Source organism: Pseudonaja textilis, chromosome 3, assembly GCF_049901715.1.
Source record: "Pseudonaja textilis isolate UNSWEBS1 chromosome 3, rPseTex1.2, whole genome shotgun sequence".
NCBI lineage: Eukaryota > Metazoa > Chordata > Lepidosauria > Squamata > Elapidae > Pseudonaja > Pseudonaja textilis.
Genome location: NC_141992.1, coordinates 61504167 through 61525284, shown reverse-complemented (window position 1 = coordinate 61525284; position 21118 = coordinate 61504167). Strand labels below are relative to the sequence as shown.

The 21118-nt window shown below is 38.2% G+C and overlaps 1 protein-coding gene across 1 annotated transcript in view; it reads left to right on the top strand.

The window, feature by feature from the left end:
- Positions 1-21118, top strand: part of LRP8 (LDL receptor related protein 8) — a 205705-nt gene that overhangs the window by 123660 nt on the left and 60927 nt on the right. The window contains exon 3 of the mRNA XM_087929936.1: positions 5143-5265. Coding sequence (XP_087786062.1) covers positions 5143-5265 — 123 coding nt within the window. The remainder of the gene's footprint in view (positions 1-5142; positions 5266-21118) is intronic.

Sequence of the window (21118 nt, the reverse complement as noted above, 5' to 3'; positions counted from 1 at the left end):
ATATAGTATGTGGACCTGGTTTAAAGAGTCATGGCTGAAAGGCATAGATTCTTCTTTAAATTTCTCCACCTCAAATATGATATAATAGTTAGATTTCTGTTTTTGTCTTACAGACATTTGTCATGCACGCACACTTTCTTAGACTATTTTCAGGCCTTTGATTAATATTTTGATTCAGACATATCATTTGATATAGATGTGAATTATTGCTGATTTAAAGTATTTTTGAATAGGCAAGTATGGACCAGAAGGACACTGAAATGCATTCTTCAAAAGAGGCAGTGCTTCAAAGACTTCTCTCTTTTGTGCTCAGGAACAGTTCTGGAAAGAAAGATTGGTTGAGCATTCCTGCCTCCTTGGTATTGTTTTCTTGCAGGCTGGCTGAAAGCCTCAAATTATGGCAGTAGCCGGAAATAAATGCGGTCAAAATATACTGATTGGGTCTCAATTTCTGCTTCTTTTAAAGAGAGATTGCAGCAACGCACCTTGCATGTTTAGGATGGAATAAGTAAGATAATTGAATTTAATGTACATAAATGAGTGTTTTACAAATGATAATTAATATCATGAAGAGAGAAGTGGGCTATGGTACTGCCTTGCCATAGGTCTACTTCTTCCCTAGAAAAGTATTGCTTTTAGCAACTGGGGCAGATTAAATTGTTGGCATTAAGTACTTCAGGTTAATTGTGCTCAGTAGTGTTTATTTACATATGCTTGTTTGAATTGAGAATTGAGGGATTTGTACTGTTGGGAGTACTATATTTCAAGATCCCTGAATTCATGCAGCAAAATCAATCACCACTTGGATTTTTCTGTCTCTCAGTAGTGTCCATTGAAAGATACTCAGGCGGCTTCCATTGAGTTGAAAAACTGAATTGTTTTCTTTTTGCCCCATTCAACCTGGCTTAAACTGTTGGCTCTCCTGAGCCGATTTACTTACCATCCACATTATCCTTATAGTTTATCAGCAGATGTTGGGCATTGCAAGGAAGACCTTACAGGCTATCTGATTGTGAGGATGCAAACTAAGCATATTAACACCTTCAAAATGCCATTGGATGGTTCTTTGCTAGCATTGTATGTCTTTCCACCTTTTGTGATGCCTGATAATAAATTAATTGTGTTTTCAAAGAACGCTGTCAAGGGAACAAAGCAATCCATGGCACCATCTGCTACCAGCATGTCTGTGCGGTGGTGGGAGTTTTGCATCTCCATTATTCAGGATCGTTGGCAGACCCCAGTGCTGCCAGCAGCCCTTTTCTTCAAAGATAACAGCTAGGGTATTACTGGTAGATCAGTGGGGAAAATGGCTTTGTCATGCCAAGGCTGGGGCATTACCAAATCAGGAGTAAGCATATTGAAGCATTTTGGGAGGAATGGTGCAAGGAAAAAAAAACGCAGATGAAAATGGTAAAAATTTCTGACCATGCCTTTTATGAAGGCTATTAAATTATAATGCTTTTATTATAATAAATAGTTTCAATCTGTCCTGAAGGAACCATTTTGAGGCTAAATGTAGGAACCATAAGAGAACAATGTTAGTATACAATTTGCATATTAAAATTATTACAAGTTTCTTTGAAAAGCATTAAATCAATGTAATGTCATAATATGAAAATATAACCTGTAGAGGATGAAATCATAATAGTCTTATGGAGAGAATATGGATACCTGCTTTTATTTTCCTCATTATTTTCCATTCATGCTGAAATTTTCTATTATCTAGCTCAGCGGACAAAATTATACAACGCAATATATATTTATAATAACAATGTTTGGAAATATTTGAGAAATTTACCACAGTAACTACTTATTGACCATAGTAGCTACTATTCTCCTGAAAACAGAATTCATTTGAAGACAAATCAAATGGCTGACATGTGAATAGCTCATATTGCTCCAGTTTCAAGGCTAATCCCTAGATCAGAAATGGGCATTTTATGGCTCCCAAAACCACATCTGATACTTTGGCTGTCCCTGTCCCACTCCCTTGAGGTCAGTCAGAAATTTGAAATCAGCTGTAAATAAATGTACTGCAGGGGACAGGAGAAGAAGCCAAGTTGGGTCTGGCTACACACAGTCACCATGTGCTCCTTCAGTCAACTGGCAGCTGTGGGAAGATGAGAAGAGAAAGTGCTCACCTGTGGCCTGCAGCAGCTTGATGAATTGAGATAACAGAGTTTGAGGACATCAGGTTACATTGGTTCAACCCTCCATAACAGTCTCATTGACTGGCCTTTTGGGAAAATTAATTGCCCATCCCTGCCCTTCATGAAGAAAAGCAGGAAGCAACCTATATTTCCTCCATAGATTCTGAAACTGAATCAAGGTAGCATTTGAAGATCCATAATCCATAATAATACTCTCTGTCTGATATAGGCACGCTAATGTCTCAAGTTTTAAGAAGGCCATAGTTGTTTTTAAAACAACCCACATATGCGGTGCCCTCCTCCTTCACAAAGAGACAGGTGTCCTTTCCATTATTTGGAAAGAATGTGAGAAAAATCTACTGGCACTAAGTTATCTATATATATAATAACACAAGAATTTTAATCGGTACTCTATTTTAAATGAAAAACCTATCTATCTGCTATCTGTCTATCTGTTTTTCATTTAAAATAAGAGTACTGATTGAAATTATTGTGTTATTATTTCAACCTTCTTAGCTAATCAGAGTCATTGCTCCAGAAATTCTAATTTCAAACACTCCTAGCTGCTGCTATCATGACCCTTGGCAAAGGAGTGTGCGATTGGTTATCTAAAACATCTGGAGGACAAGATGTTTCATTCTCTCATTTGAAGTGCACATAATACTTGACTGTCTGATCTGATTTCAGAATAATAACTCCATAGAAAGCACAAGATCCGTGATATGCTTTTACATGGCAAAATCCTACTTACTTGAAATGAAATTAGCCAATAAATCAATAGAAAAGGTTGAGGTTGTCAAGCAAAAGTTTTAAAAATAAGAACATAAATCTGGAGGCTGCTTCAATATTTTTTCTGCCTTAGTACATAACCATCAGTTGGGCCACTAGGATGATAACTACCTGCTGTTGATAATTCATAATTCATGTGATTTGTGCACAGGAAACAATACGCTCCATTGCTCATGGTATGCTTGTCTGTATTTACAATACTGTTTGAAAAAAGCCTAACATTTCCTAGGATGTCATAATAAGGAAACTGTACATTTTATGATAAAAATGATAGTTTTATCAGGTGGTTTGTTTTTTCAGTGTTCATTAATAGGATACTGTGTTTAAAATTTGGCCCTCTTATCTTTTAATGCTGCTTTTCTTGTCTCTAGAGAATGGGATTTGGTTAGACATATAAGATCACCTCATTAGTTGGAAATGTTTAATTTTTTATCTTTAGCTATTTTTAGACTAATGGTTTAAACTGATTCCAACTGAGTAAATCTGTGCAATATATTTGTACTACTTTTAAACCCTGTGAGTTGTTATGGATTTGTTGGTTCCTTCTCACAGCCCTCATTTTATCATACTTCCTGGTTGAAACCTATCAACCTAAGCAATATGAAACTCGGTTCTATTTTAATTTTATGAACTATTTGAAGTATCTCTGAAAATAATTCTCCTTGATCTGATGCCCTCCAAAGCTACTGGAATCCTCCAGTTTGGTGATTTGGGGGTGGAAATCAAGTCAGTGTTTATTATAGTCAAAGACCAGAGACCAGTGCAATTTAAAAACACTCAAGGAATATCCTGTTAAAAATTCTAGAATATAATAATAAATAACAGATAAAATCTATATTAAAATCACAATTTGTCATCCAATCTGTCAGTTGCACATGAGCAAAAGACATCATGCCCCAACTGTAATATAATATCAATCCTTAAACTATGAGGACCATAGTAATTAAATACTAAAATGGGGGTGGAAAATGGTAGTGAAACTGTAGATGATCAGACTGAGCCCGAGGGCAGAGTCAAACACACCATCAGTTTGGAATCCCTGTTTCCATAAGAGAGCTTAGTCCCACCTCCTGTATATTCTGATTATTCTTATCTGGCACCAATTTGCCTTGACCATTAGTTGTTCAGATTCTTGTGTATAGGTAGCATGTCTCAGCCAGTCCTTGAATATTGAAGATTTGTCCTGAAATGAATACAAACTCCAGTTCCTTTGTCGAGCAATGGTGGTTTATTCATTAGCTCAGCAAACAACAAATATTCTTCTCTGACAAGAAAGGCTAAAAGCCAGGCAAGGTTAGAGTTGGGTTTGAATTTGCTCCCTTTCCTTTTATTACCATTATCATGAGACATACCCCACCACACCCAGGCTTACATGCAGTTCTAATTTTGGCCACACCTAACTCATTATCCCTAAATGCTATTAACCCTATAACATCTCTACATCCCTACCCTATTCCGACCCTCATTAACTGATCCCCACCTGGTGCCACCTTCACCATGTTTTTACCTAAGGCTTGATTATCACCTATATGTACCCCAACCCACTTTAACAATATGCACCACATCAATACACGAAAAGAGCCATTTCCAGCAGCCATCTGCAGCCCCGCAGTTGCTTCAGAATCCATCCTCAGCTCTGCTGAATCATTCCAAAGCCATCGGCCAGCACACAAGCACAAATACAGCTCCAGTAGCAGCAGAGATAAGGTGACATGGCCAGCTGATTTACTGCGAGGCATATTTGGAGCTGACGGGCTCTGAGTGAGCTTGGAGCCCGATAGCATGAAATAAACGTGTAGTACTTTTGAACCCTATCCTGGCTCCTGGTTCTTGTGCCTGACAGAAACACATAAGAAGTATTGCTTTAGCAGAGCTTCAGCTGTACTGCAGTTGTGATTGAGGGAACAAGGCAGCCAAACATAAAGAAATGCATAGTTTACTCATAACAATATCCATAGATAATATATTGGAAGAGGTTAAGGGCTTCTTTTTTTTCATTCTCCTATTCACAAAGCTGTCTGGACTCTTAAGTTCCCTCAGTGAAGGCATTGATTCCTTATGATCTAGGATGGATGAATTATATAGTTCTTGAGATGTAAGAAGTGTTTTTGATTAATTACTGTGCATCTAATATCAAAGAATGATTTATTATCCAATTGAACTATTTTTCCTTTAAAAAAAAACCCTCTCTCTCTCCTTTCAGCCAAGAAGACTTGTGCAGAGTCTGATTTTACCTGCAACAATGGCCACTGCATCCCATCCAGATGGAAGTGCGACGGGGAAGAGGAATGTTCAGATGGATCAGATGAATCTGAATCAATGTGCAGTGAGTATTCTTGCTATGCATTTCTGGAATCTGACTTTGTAATAATTTTGAAAGCGACTGATGCAGGGGTCGGCAAGCTTAAACACTCAAAGAGACATTTGGACCCATTTTGCACAGAAAAGAAAACACCGGGAACTGCAAAGGTCCTAACTGGAAGCTCCCCATTCAATTCTGGAGCCGTCCGGAAGTCCGCTTCCCCCACCATAGAGTCTCCTCCTAGCACAGCATCCTTTTTTCTCTACCTGTCCTAACTGAAAGCCCTATCAATTGTTCAGCTGACCGGAAAATCCATTCCTTGCCATAGAATTTCCTCCTGGCATGCCGTGCTTTTCCCCTCTCTAACCAGAAGCTTCTCTCAAAGTTGAGGCATTGACTTGCGACAGGGAGCCAGAACAGAGGGATGAAAGAGCCTCATGCAGCTCCAGAGCTGCGGGTTGCCAACTACTGAACTGGTGAAACAGATGACAGACATACTTATATGCACACTACCCTTAAGCAACGAGAAAGTAACTTCTACTGAAGTAGTAGAAGCACATTTCAGGTGTGCACCTACCTATCCATATGGATATTCACTCCCCAAGCTGTTCACTTTCAAGCTAGCAATATTATGTAAAGTGCAAAAAAGCAGTAAAAACTGTAAGCAGAAGAAATTAAATAATGAGATAATTTAAAAAAAGGATGTGTAGCTAAATCTAGTTAAACACCAGTACTCTCCACTGTGCCTCTCTGTGCTCTTTTATCTTTATAAGCCAGCCTTGCTTTTATCACATCCATCCATGGCTGCATGCATTGCATTAGGTCCTTTAAATTTCTATTTTCTTTTTTTACCATTTCATCAACCCCATCCAGCCACCACTGCTTGATCTTCTCCTTCTTCTCAGTCCATTAACACTTCCTTCATGTATCTGTTTTGCAGCTCTACGCTTTCTATATAACTAAATCATCTCAGTATACTTTTTTCATACTGGTCACTCACCTGTATTCAGTCCACATATGTTCAGCTCCCATTCATTCTCGAGCCTATTGCTTCTTGTTTTACTGCCCACACACCATTGCATTCAAATTACTCCTAGCCATTCCCATTTCATGTGTATGTAATAGTGTGGGCAGAAGCATGCTCTTATGCATAGCCATTTATTCTGCTATTTATTATTATGTGCAGGCAGTACTCATTCCTCACAACAAACTATGTGCTGCCCACTACCTTTCTACCACCTTTGGCACATCTTAGATTTTCTCCATCAATTTCCTCATCTTTAGAAAACATTTTATCACATTTCTTCTATTTGGTCTAATTTATCATCATTTATATATAACCTTCAATCTATTTCCATTTTCTCGGTTATGCCAAACTAATCTTTGGTACATTAATTTTCTCTCTCTTTCTCTCTCCCTCCCTCCCTCTTTCCCTGCCCGTAAATGGATATAGAAAATTTCATACACACACACACACACACAAACACACACATTTTTCTATGCCACTTAGTAGTGTAATGTTTTTCTCTCTCTTCCAAGTAACTCCTATAATCCGATGTCTATATTCTATTTATTCTGTTGGTAAATTAGTTTAGCTTCAGTTACTTTTTTGTTACAGAATTGGTACTTCCTCATCCTGCAGTTCTATTTTCATTCTATTTTCTTTCATTCAGTTTCTTTTATTTCATGTCTGTTACCCTCTATTACCCACTTTTGATATTAACTAATAGTCTCTTTCATAATTATAACCCTCAGGATTCTTGAATTCATCCACTAATTCTCTTAATTAAAAAATACAACCAATAATGCTTTTAGATTTATACTACCGTTGGATTATTGTTTCAGAAATATTCCCTTAGCTAATCAGAGAAACAGAATGACCATGGGCATGTAAAAATGCAGTGAGAGTAGGAGCAACTTCTGACTTCCTGCCCATTTCTTCCAACTTCCATTTCCTGCCCATCTTTCTGAGGTTGGCAAAATGAGGACCCAAATTGTTGGGGGTAATGTGCTGACTCTGTAAACTGCTTAGAGAGGGCTGTGAAAGCACTGTGAAGCAGTGTGTAAGCCTAAGTGCTATTGTTATTTCCTCAGTGATTTTCCTTGTAGAAAGCTGGCAGGGAGTGTTGGAAATTACAATCGTATGACTGTGCCTGGCCACAGCAGCCCTGAAGCAACCACAGCTTTACCAAATTTCAATCCCATGGATTTTGGACTCTCATTTGATGTAGGAGGTGACCAAGCTGAGCTTGAGGGAGGGGCCAAACATATCATCAGTCATCAATCTCTTCACACGCACAAGAAATCTAAGTCCAGCCCACCTTGACTTTTATCTACCACCAATTTGCTTGGGCCCTTAGTAGTTCGGATTCTTGTAGAGAGCTTAAGTTTGCAAGCTTAAAGTTGCAATAAATTTTTATACACATTTGAACTGCCTGGATCTTATGACCCATGGGGGCACAGTAGTTAGAGTCCAGTATTGCAGGCTATTTCTGCTGCCTACCGGCTGCCTGCAATTTGGCAGTTCAAATCTCACCAGGCTCAAGGTTGACTCAGCCTTCCATCCTTCCGAGGTGGGTAAAACAAGGACCCAAATTGTTGACTCTGTAAACCTCTTAGAGAGTGCTGTAAAGCACTATATAAGTCTAAGTGCTATTGCTATCTCCTGAGTTTCCAGGTGCTTGACATTTGAAATACGTTGATTCAAAACTTGTTGCCCTATAGTGCCGACTGATTGAAGGTTACAATCAGACACAAGAGTTTTAGTGGCATATACATTCTACATATGTTAAGTATAAATAGGCTTATATTTAAACCATATATTCAAAATCAGCAGACTTTTTTAGATCCTTGTCAGTCATCATTATAAGGAGCCTCTGTGGCACAGTGGTTAGAGTGCAGCTCTGCTGCAGCCAGCTGCCTACAATTTGGCAGTTCAAATCCCACCAGGCTCAAGGTTGACTCAGCCTTCCATCCTTCCGAGGTGGGTAAAATGAGGACCCAGATTGTTGGGCAATATGCTGACTCTGTAAACCACTTAGAGAGCGCTTTAAAGCACTATAAAGTGGTATATAAGTCTAAGTGCTATTGCTATTATATGTTTTTGAGTCTATAAATCATCCAGTCATCTTAGCTGTACTCTTTTGTGTCTTATTTCCACTCATCTATTAGTATCATCTAGCAGAATAATTTTCTCTAGATTATATTCCTCCAGAACATTGAACAATTTCCCCTTTCTTCCCCCCACCTCACTCCCACAGAAATATCTCATTCTTCTGTTATCATTATTCACTGGAGCATAATGTGTAGCTATCATACAGATGCACAGCAGCCCATGTAACATTCATACTTTCTGACATTAATTTTAGCTCTTTAATTTATAACTAAATCTACATTTCACTTCGGTGCAGGTAGTCATGCTACATAAGATCAGCGCATTTTCATTCAGGTGTACTATGACCATCCTTTAGTTTCATGGACACATAGCACATCTATTTTTTATGTCGTTTTTAAAAATTAATTCATGCACTTGATCTGCATGGCATGGTTGAGTCCAAAGATATGGAACTCCTGCCCTCTGAGGTTCCCCCTTAGATTCAAATGTCCCTCACCTTACTAGTATTTCAGAGGGCCCTGAAGACATGGCTGTTCACCCAGACCTTTGAGGAGAATAGTTGACGTGATGCTCCATTCCTTTTGTTATTCTTCCTTTGTTCCCATCTGTGTTTGTTTTCTCTGCCATCTGTGCTCCTTTATTTTGTGTTGGGAATTTTTTTGTGCGTTTTTTTTTTTATTTCTTTGTTTTATTCCTAGTTTTAAATGTTTTTGACAATTTGTGAACCACCCAGATAGTGGAGTTGGATGACCTATATCAACTTACAACAGTTCACTTAATGACCATTTGAAGTTACAATGGCACTGAAAAAACATTTGTGACTGTTTATGACTGTTGCAGCATCCCCATTCAGATGCTTGACGACTGACTCATATTTATGACTGATGCAATGTCCTGAGTCATGTGATCCCCTCTTGAGACCAGGGGTGGGATTCAAATTCTTTAACAACCGGTTCTGTGGGCATGGCTTAGTTGGTGGGTGTGGCTTGGTGGTTATGTGGCTGGGTGGACGTGGCTTGGTGGCCATGTTATTGGCTGGGTGTGGCCAACTCAACATCACTCACATTGAGGAACGCATCTCCTCGCCTGGCCTCTCGTGACTGGGGATGCTGCAATAGTCGTGTGAAAAATGATTATAAGTCACTTTTTTCAGTGCCATTGTAACTTTGAATGGTCACGCCACACAAGCAAAGTGCCAGCAAAGGAGGGGAAAAAAACTCCAGAGACGTTCCTGAGACAGGAAGTCTAGTCCTGCCAAGAATGTAATAAGGGTTAACGGAGAGGCAGTTTCTGTAAGCAACACCAGAATGTTTCCTTCCTGCCTTCCTTACAGGATTAGGCCAGTAATTTCTTCTAACAACTGATTCTCCGAACTGCTTAGAAAGTTAACAACCGGTTCTAGCGAATAGGTGCAAACTGGTAGAATCCCACCCCTGCTTGAGACCATTTGACAAGCAAAGTCAGTAGGGAAACCACTTAATAACCGTGCTACTAATTTAACAATTGCAGTGATTCACTTAACAAATGTGGCAAAAAAAAGTTGTAAAATGGGGCAAAACTCACTTTACAAATTTCTCACTTAGCCACATAAATTTTAGGCTCAAGTGTAGTCGTAAGTTAAGGACTAACTGTATTGTGGTTAGGCATAATCAGCTAGATATGTACACTGGATTTGGCAATTTTTATCTACCTATAAAGTCCTTCTCAAGGACTTGGGATAGACAGATGTTGTTGTTTGATGGTGTTAAAAGTTATTGTTACAGGATGTAAGCTGTTCCAGGTAAGACTGCCTTTTGCAATTGACTGATGTGATTTTTGTCAATGCAGATGGTGTTCAAGTGCTCCAGTTGTTTTAGGATTGCGCCCAGTAGGATTGCCTATTACTGTTGGTGCTACCTTTGCTTTCTTTTGCCACGAAAGTCCCAGAGCACTTTATTTGTTCTCTTACTCTATCTATTTTGTGATTCCAGCTGCTATTGCTTGCAGGCAAATGGTATTTCTTGCGGCTATTCCAATGCACCACTGTTACTATTTTGTCCTGCCATTGTTTGTAATCAATCTGTGTGATCTCCTTGTAGTTGCTAACTAGGAAGCCTGTGGTTTCTTCAACGTCTTTTCAGGGGTGGCACTTGCCGTCTGTTGGGGTTTTCTCTATTCTGTTGAACAGCAGTTCTATTTCAGCTGATATTTTCCATGCACCTTCACATTGTCCATATAAATTAGTTGGGATAGCCTAGCATATGTTTTAGATGTGTTTAACTGTGGTGTGACTCATTCAGTATTGTTGACAGAGAAATCAATTAAATGACAAGTAGTGGTGAAAGAGAGTCTCCTTTAAAGATTCCTCTCTTGATATTAATCTATCCCTTTCTATCACCATTGACCAGCAACTGTGTCTTCCATTGTGCCATTGATCTCTGCACAAAGCTTTTGATGTTTGTACTGACTCTTGTTATTTCTAGACACTTCGTTATCAATTATGTGGCAGAAAGTTGAATGCCTTCTTGTAATCAATCCAAGCTTCATTCAAGTTGGTCTTCCTTTTCTTTTATTTCAGGTTATTTTTTAAAAAAGCTTATTCACTTCCTCTATCCAAGCTGCATTCTTGTTTTATTTATTTGGGTTGTTCCATAGCTGTTCCCAAAACTGCACAGTTTCTTCTTTGTCAGATGTTGATTGGTTCAACAGGAATCTCTTCACGGATAGAAATGTTTCTGATTCAACTGTAATGGGAGATTCTGGTAATAGTGCGCAATTCTAGCATTGCAGCTGATGATCTCAGCTTTGGCTGTTATTTTGCTGTTGTATTATTTCTAGTGTTTCCTTGATCTTTCGTGTTTCTCGGTGGTGTTACTTGCTCAGGTGTTCTTTGGTTCTGTTCTTCAACTTCTTTTGTTTCATCTGCTCTAGCTTGTTTGCATCTGATTATACCATGCTGATCTTATTTTACAATCTCACTTTTCTGGTTTGTTGATTTTTTTTTTCCATTGAGGGTATTCAGTTACACTGCAGAGCTATGCTGTGCATTATAGTTGGCTTATTTCTTGCACTGAGCTGGTGCGTATATTTATACAGTACCAGCTGGATACCTGTGCTTCGCGATGACACTATGTGGATTGGGCTATGGAGGAGAACAAAGAAGTAACTATCTGCTGTTGCAAATCCAGTCCAGTGAAGAGAGGATATTTGAAAAGAATGCACCAGTTTCTGAAAGAACACAGTCCAGAATTAGAAATAACAGAGCAGAAACTAGCAGATCAACATTAATGACGTGAAATAAAGTATTCACAGAAGTAGAACTGGAAGAACCACAAAGGTCTAACCCAAGTGAAGTAGCCGTAACCTGGCCAAAAGTAGTTTAGATTGTAGAGGAAAAGCAGAAGGAGTCAGCAGTAAAAGAAGCCAGTATTGCTAGTGAACCATTTTCATTCCCAAATCAGACAACCCCTCTGACTTCTCTTCAGAAAGAACTCAGTCATTTAATTTTTTTTAAAAAGGAAGTATTAAAGCAAAGACTAACTGAGAATCTAGAACAATAGAAAAAGAATAAGATTACCAGCATTGAAGCTTGTTACAAAAAAATAGCTAGTGCAAGTATTAAAAATGCCAATCTATATATATAAAAGCCAAGTACCACTCACTCATCACGAAATCTCCAGAACCATAAATTTAGCACGTGTGTTCCTCTTGGCTTCTAGGTGCTCACTAAGAAAGGATTTTTCGAAATGACCATCAGATCATTACTATTTCTTAATACAGTAATTAACACAGTCTGATGCTAAGCAGTTCTACTCCCGCTCCCCACCTGAAAAGAACTCTGTTCCAACTACCAATTGCCTCACAAGGTTGCAGAACAGCAGTAGGTAGCATTCTTTGCCATCACACTCCATTACCCTGTAGCTGTAAAAGTCAGCAGTAGACAGGGTCTTCTTGAGAGGACCCTTGGTCTTGGCATCACACTGAGACATATTGATGTCATAGCCATTTTCTCCATCACAGAACATCAGAGGGTACTGGAGAGCTCAGGAGCGGTTTCGGGCTCCTTAAAGTACTAAACATCAGTACCACACCAAAATGTTTACACCTTCCACCTATGGAACTGCTTCTGGACTCAAGGCGGCGGGAGCGATATTCCCTTATGTGTTTCAATGACCAACCACCACTGAGCCAATGGATTGTGAGCTGAGTTTTTCAGTCTTCATATATTTGCAATGGGTAAACAACTTTTCTTCCAGTAGTCCTGCAGATACTTCTCTGGTTGCTCAGTAAACAGTCCTGTAACCCAGTAGATGTCCAGGAATTCCAAGAGCTAACATTGTAGTTGTTCACCTAGGCAGTGACCAATCCAGTATGGATTTCTGTAAATTACACCTCACCATATAGGTAGTCCTCAACTTAAAACCATTTGAAGTTACCGTGGCACTGAAAAAAGTGACTTATGATCATTTTTCTCACTTATGACTGTTGCCGCATTAAGGAATCAAAGTTTGGACACTTGGCAACTGGCACGTATTTATGAAGGTTGCAGTGTCCAATGGTCATGTGACAAGCAAAGTCAATGAAGAAGCCAGTTCATTTAACAACTATGTTACTAACTTAACCAACTAAAATGATTCATTTAACGACTGTGGCAAGAAAGATCGTAAAATGGGCAAAATTTACTTAAAAGCTGTTTTGCCTAGAAATGGGCAATTTGGGCTCAATTGTGGTTGGAAGTCGAGGATTATCTGTATTGTTTATGGGAGAGATGCTCTCTGGCTCCTCTGATGAGCCCTATCCATGATAATTGAACCTCTGGCATAGCTCTCATCTTCCGAAGAGCAGAAAATTTCTACAATCACATCAAGATAATGTGTCACTGGAGGATTATTATAATCATCATCATCATCATCATCACATTTGAGATGCTCCATCAAGGCTTTCTCATAATGTTTTTTAAAAAAATAATACAGAAGAGGTGTAGACAAGGCTAGTTAGTATGTCACAAAGGAAAGCAAGATGAAGTTATACCTCATTTTTCGTGGTGTTTGTGCAAAATAAGATCTCCAAACTATATACTCCATGTCACACAGATCTCAAAGATAATCTTGTCAACGGTAAAGAAAAAAAAATGAAATCCATCTTTAAGCCACGCCTTTATTAGGATAACCTAGAGGCCATAATAACTATGCAAACTTGCCTGTACAACTTCCCGAATTCTCATTACTGTAATAAAACTGAACTACAAATGCAAAGCTCATAAACTTTTAGCTGCCCTTTCTCTTTTTTTTTCTTCATTTTATTCAATATACAAGTGACAGCCTTCAAAGATTTGATTCTGCAGCAAATCACCCCTGGGATACCTGGCAATACCTGTACCATCAGCAGTAGAAAATGGAAATGAATTCTGGTGTAACCTCTTCCCCTGTACTGTGCAAGGATATCCATAGAGAGTATTATCTGAAGAGAGTTACATTTTGTAAAATAAACACAATTAGGTTTTGGAATTTTTGTTTCTTTCTTTTCAAACCAAACCATACAAAATGCCATTCTATTTTATTCCCAGAAGTTTGCTTTGAAATTAAAATTACTTGAGCTTATGTGCCCTCCCCCAGCAAACAAAAAACAAAAAAAAACCCTGCATTTCTCGATGATGGCTAATATCAAAGCCTTTCAATCTCCCAAGGTTAGATCCAACTCATTATTTTGGAATTACTGTTTTCACACTTCACACTGCCTTTTATATTTCTCTATCTAAACACTATCGTCTAGTTAAGGGATCTTTCTCTCTCACACACACACACACATCACATCACATCACATCGCTTGGCAGATTTGGCAACTCTTGAGAGAATGGCCTTTTCACAATGCTAATTGTCCTGCTGGAATAGAAAATTCTGTTAGAATTTGGCAGAACAAAGGAAGCAAGGTTGGCGCTTTCAGAACAATAATGCTTGTAAATAGTGAGTGACACAGGAACTAAATTTAGTAAATTTCCCCAGTAGTAGAGCCATTCACAAATGTGATTTTATTGCGGATCACCAAGAAAAACTTCATTTTGCTTCAGTTTCTTTCACTGTCTTGTAATTCCCATCCTAGGGGACAATTCACTCATTTCCCATTGATCTGGAACATTGCAAAGTCATTAAATATTCACCAGTGCTGACTAGTAGGGACCTTAACCTAAGGAAATTAAATTTTAAATATTAGGCAATACCCCAAGGTGATAACGTAGGAGTGTTTGAGTGCATGTAAATTTATTTTCAGTGGAAAATGATTTTATTATCTGCTGCTGAACTCTGTGGGCTTAATAACAAAATTGTAATGTTGGCATGTGAAATATAATTTGATTGGAACCTTATCTAAATCTGCATACACTTTGTAGATGAGGCAAAGAAGAGATTGGCAAAATATATTCCCCTCAAATGGCAGGACAGCAGTGGCAATTTTGATAGAACAATTACAGATAATCCTCAAGTTCTGATCATAATTGAGTCCCATAATTACGGTATGTCATGGGTTATCATGTCACCTGACACAATTTTACAACATTTTGCAGTAGTTGTTAGGTGAACCCATTGATCACTATGAGGTGATTTTTGCTAGAAACTGGAAGTAAAGCCCTAGTTTCTGGCAAAAAAATGTTGATCGCAGTCATGTGACTATGAGGTCCTGCAAATAGCCATGAACACAGGCTTGTTGTTCAGTGCCCACAATGTAATTATGTGATCATGGGAGTAGGATGGACATCAGAATTTTGGGACTGGGTCATGAAATAGTTCTTTGGGAGGGAGGATCTATCTTAACTTCAAACAGTTGCTGAATGAGTGGTCATAAGTTGAAAACTATGTATACACTGCAATCTGTTATTTATTTGTAACATACTGTCTCTGTTGTGTTTATAATATTTGCGATATAATATCTATATCACACATTTATTTCTATAAATATAAGTCAAATTTATATCCCTCCTATCTCACCCAAGTGACCCTGAGGAGTTATGACTGCATCAAGATAATTCTACCCAAATTTTAAGGCTGCAAAACTGAAGGGTTCCAAAAGCAAGGTTATCAATTGTAATGCTCATGTCATTGAGGTTTGAGTGATAGCTACAGTTGATTTTGAAAACTGCCATGAGTCTGGCACAAAGGAAGCAGGATGAGCTTAGTGACGTAGCACAGCTGGCTTAGTACACTTGTTCCTTTGAGACAAAAGGTGATATGTTGCCTCCTGAAAAAAAAAAAAAAACCTGAATTTGAGCAGCTATCAATATTGACTTCAGTGTATGTGTCAGCAGATTATCTCAGTTGCAATCATCTGACTTTCGTTTAGGAGCTTAAGGTAGCTTACATAATGCTCCATCCTCCTATTTTTATCCTGTTATAATCCTATTAGATGCATTGGACTGAGAGGAAGTGCTTGGTCCAAATCATCTCATGAGTTTTTATGGCTGAGGCAGGACTGGAATCTCCTCACACCTAATCCAGCACTTTAACCCAGATACTCTACTGGTTCTCATGAGGTCAGTGCAAGATGGGCTATTCAGAATACATGACACTGACATCCAACACTGGGAAAATCCCTGCTCCTTCTGCTGCTTTCTTAGCTATGCTTGATAGCAAAACAATGGTTGTTTCAGCCAGTAATGTAGCTAGCTGTAAAAAACGAAGAATTGGCGAGTGGTGCAGTTAACATGCAAACAGTAGTAACGTGACAGTGGGTGTGCAACATTAGAAGCCTGAAGGGATAATCATGGCAGTGAAGGCTCCAGAATGAATGGTTTCTTCTCATCAGCTGATTGCTACTCAATTGAAATCTGCAGTGAGCTGAACACGAACTGACATCTAATCTGTGTGATTAACAATAGATTGGCAAGCATTTCTTACTCTCAGTTGCCTAATAATAGCAACAGTCAAAATGCTTTTTGTTCTCTCCCTCTCTTATAAATGAAATTACGGGCACAGCATGTTCCTTATGTCCACCAACCTCAGGCTATTCTTTTTTTGTACCTGGCTTGCTTGGTGAACAGGAGAATGCAGGTGAAGGACAGAATAAATCCAGCAAGCCTAAACATTGCATGACCCTGCCTTAAAGAACCAGAAACAACTGTGTTGGGCCTTCCGGAGAAGTTCCTCTGTTTGTAGGATAGCTGTATGGAGCCCTACAAGAATATTTTCTCCAAAACTATTTGAAAAGAATTGTTAAATGCGCTGATCAATTTATGAGAATTTACACTTGGCTACCAGCTTTATTGCGTTTATTTAATGTAGGAATTGATCGTCTGTTAATAAATACCCATTCACAAAAGCAGATCCTCTCCTCCTCCCTCATTTCTGGTTGGTGTTGCAATTTCTGTAATTGAAGGCCACAGCTTAAATATCAAGCTATATGCACATTAAATGTATTTCCTAAATGAGTTGTGGCAAAAGACATCTTGATTTATTAGAGGTGCAATTCAAGAAGGCAAATACAATTCTCTGAGCCAAATTCTGATTTTTTTTTAAAGGCAACTTGACAAGTTTTGCATTGTTCCCAATCAGCAGGAATATCCTCAATTAATAGTCACGTAGAATACAGAGTAACCATATTGGTATTAAATTAATGAATGTGTTATATAGTCTAGATTCTATCTTTAGTCAGTCAGAGCCATATTAATATGAGGTTAGTCTCTTGCTTGTAGGTCTTAAAGTAGCAACTTTTTATTCAAATCTTTGCAGCTAAAGCAACTATGTATAGACAGCAAAGTTCACTATAAGGATGGACTAGGGATTTTATTTTACTTTCATAGTAAACAGGGTGTCACTTCCTATAAAGGGGGTCAGATTGTATTTTTTTAAAAAAAAAACAGCTGGCCACACATTATATGACATTGTATCTTCAGATCTCTAGTTACTAGGCTTGGTTTGTGGATGCTTTAAAAAATTAAATGTTGGAATTTCTAACATATGAGAATAGTCAGTAAAAAGACTGAAACATGTCTAGTTTATTTTTAGGAAGATAATATAAATCATTATCCTTTAGTTTTTCAGATGAGTGATTAAATACCAGTCACTGACATTACAGTGTACCCAACTGAGTTTTTACCTATAAAACTCAGTATTAGTTATACTGGGAGAAAAGGGATGCTGTGGAATAATTGGAAGAACTAGGTTGAAGTATCTTCCCTACAAGAATTGTCCATTTGATAAATTGAAAATGGATTATCAAGCATAGGGGAGAGAGAGAGAGGGAGGGAGGGAGAGAGGGAGGGAGGGAGAGAGAGAGAGAGAGAGAGAGAGAGATTTAGCATGCATAACTTCATGTCATTATATCTAACTGCACTGGGTTTATCAGAAGGTATGATTAGGGTAAAAAAATTAGGACTTTGGAAATGCATTGTTGCTTTTAAAAAGCTCCACCAAGGAGTAGGCGATAAAACAAGTATAAATACAAGCTTAATGTCATTTTTTGTTGTTTTAATGAAATCTAAGAATATCAGCTATGTACTTCCCTCCTTATTAGACATACATAATGTGAGCAGTAAATAATAGAAATAATTTTATGCAAATGTAGGCTGAAGACTTGTGGTAAAAATAGAAATAGGAAAAAGTGCTACTAGATGGCATTTACTGATAATAACATGCAGCGTACTGTATAATAACTATGTGGCAACTATGTATTGCTAAATGGAGCATATATCTGAGGAAATCCTTTCCAGTAAACTGAATTTGTACATTAAAATATGAAGCTGGTCTCTCTCTCGCTCTCCCTCCCTCCCTCCTTCCTTTCTGTATATGCTATATTTTACTTCAGTTTCCCCCAATCTGGCTCCCTCTGATGCTTTAGACCAGGGGTCCCCAAACCCCAGTCTACAACCTGTTGGGAACCGGGCCATGCAAGTGGCAGGCGAGTGCACAAAGCTCCATTTGCACATGTAAAACCATCCCCTTCCCCAGCCACTGCTGGTCCATGGAACCAGAGAGGTTGGGAACTGCTGCTTGAGACTATGATTCCCAACATTTTTCATACTGACCATGTTGTCTGGGGCAATGAGAATTGTAGTCTAAAGCCCAGTTCAGTTAAAGAACAAGAACTTCTAGGCAAATCAATAATAAGTTTCGAACGTACTCAAATGTGCTCCTGCAGACTGTTGGTGGGGTATTGCATAAGTAATGCTCCACTGAACATAGAGAATTATTATGTCAGTGAAAAAGCTACGTTATTATCTATTCCTGCTGATTTGGTACTTTGAAAGGATGCATTTACACTCCTTTAGTTTTTTTTTTTCTTCATATTATGATGTGGTAAAATGAACATTGCTCTTGTAATAGTTCCTTGCTAAGCTTTTTGTTACGTGTAGGTTGTATGCCATAAAATAGTATTCAAATGCTTATGTCAGCCCTCTAATGCATTTATACAGTTCTTAACTAAGGACAGCAGTAAGAAGCATGATGGTATTGCTTCTGTAGGTACAATAAATACTACATTTATGTTGAAGTGGAGGTGTTGCTAAATGTGGCTGCAATATTACTTTGTTTATATATACTTATATATAAGTTAACTTATATATAACTTATATATAAGTTAAGCTACAAAAACACTTTGGGATATGCTGAGACAACTTTTTCCCATCAAATATTTTAGTTACATTTTGCTTTACACAGCAAATTTAACATACATTGCCTCTAGACCAAAAAAGTATTTTATTTCATCAGTATTTCAGAAGGATCCCAGCATCTTTGATAGATGCATATGGTAGATTCGGGATAACATATGGAAGCTTGACATTGTTTATGATCAGGGAATCTAATGTGACTAGAAATACTTCTATCAAAATCAATAAACTGCTTGGCTGCAAGTCTTTGTAAAATTTTAGCGAAAGCATGTGAATTTTATCATGGAGAAATAAAGCTATGAATTTTATAATGATGATTGACAAGTATAGTACTTGACAGAGAACTGAGACATTACGAGCAGGGGTGGGATCCAACAGGGTTAACTACCAGTTCGGTGATTTACGATGTGCTTCCCTGCACGCTGCTGGCGTGCGCCTGTAAATCTTTATCAACATGCTGCGTGCAAAGAAGCAGCCTTTGAAAAAGCCCTTTTTTCCTGCTTTTTTAACTGCAGCTGTGCCTCGCACGGCAGCTGAAGTTGAAAAGATCAGAAAATAAAGGTTAGGTAAGAGCCCGGGTGGGCGGGTGAGCAAAAACATCAGCAGACATAGAACCGGTTCTATGTCTGCTGCTCTTCAGAGCTACCAGTTCTACAGAGGTGGACAGAACCGGTAGAAACCCACCCCTGATTATGAGGCAAGGTGTATTCTTTTTTGCAGAAAGGTATATAGCCGTTAGACTCTTTACCGTCATGCTGTCATTCCCTTGGTCCATACAAAATATGAAAAGCTAGTCGTAGAATTTTCTTTATCTAGAATTTTTTTTTTTTTTGAGGGGGAGTACCTTTGAATCAGGGTTGACTCCTGCTGGTACTGCCTGTTTCTTGGGGTGACCTACTCTTTGTCAAAAGACATTCTCAATGAAACATTCTTGAATTTTGGATTGACTTCATTAATCAGGAATGACCCTTGGACCTCTGGACAGGAGGAGATTATGGTACAACGGCTTTTTCTTCCGTCCAAACTATCTTCAAACAATATGATCTTCTGGAGCTGAAACATATTTTGCAGCTTTTTGCTTATTCTCTAGCCTGCTTCTTCACTTGTTCTTTGTTCATGTCTTTTTATGTGGTTTTTGGTCCTGAATAACACTAGCAAAGGTTCTGAAGTCCTCGATTTACAATCCCTGATTTACTGACATTACAATGGCACTGAAAAAAGTGACTTCCCACTGTGCCTTGTACTCACAACTCTTACAATGTCCTCCATTGTCACATGAAAAAAAATTGGGCACTTGGCAACTGGCATGTATTTATGACGGTTGTAGCTAGGGTCATGTGATCACCATTTGGGACCTTCCCAACCAGTTTCTGACAAGCGAAGTCATTGGGGGAAGCCAGATTTGAACAACCACATGATTCACTTAACAATTACAGTGACTAGTTTAACAACTGTCACCAAAAGGGACTTACAATGGGGCACAGCTTACTTAATAACTGCCTTGCTTTACAGCTACCTGTACTTTGTCCTGTGTCATTTGATTCCTCGCTTACCCTAATTCACCTTCTGCCATATCAACATGAATTTCCCTATATAATTCTGGTACATGTGCCAGGAAAAAAAAAATCAACAACAGTAACTTAACAGCAAATGTCCTGTTAATAGGAAATGTCCTGGATCGCCTGAAAGTTAAATTGACCAAGTGCTTAATTATGTAGAAGGGGTGGGGACTGCAAAGGGGTTGACCTATTATCCAAGATCCATATTTAGAGACCAAAATCAATGGGATTAAAGTTATACATTTAAGTATAGGTTGTAGGAGTGCATCTGCTTAAATATAGTTAAATAAGGATTCAACCCAACATTTCTAGATTTAGATTGTAAGAAGATTTTTGGATTTTTATTTTCTATAAATCCCATTCTAAGCAAATGTTTATATATAAAAAATAATGTGATGTAAGAGGTAACACAATTGCTACATCTATTCCTGGATTCAACAATGCATTAATTTATTCATTAATGATACTGTAAGAGAACCATTTGAAATTTCTTTTTTAAAAAATCCATTAAGAAATCTTTGTCACCCATAACTATTCAATTTATAAAAGGCCATTCCTTGCATATTTCATTTATAACTCTGCACCAAAGCAAGACATTGTTAAAGGGATTAAAACCCTGCAGTAGTAAGA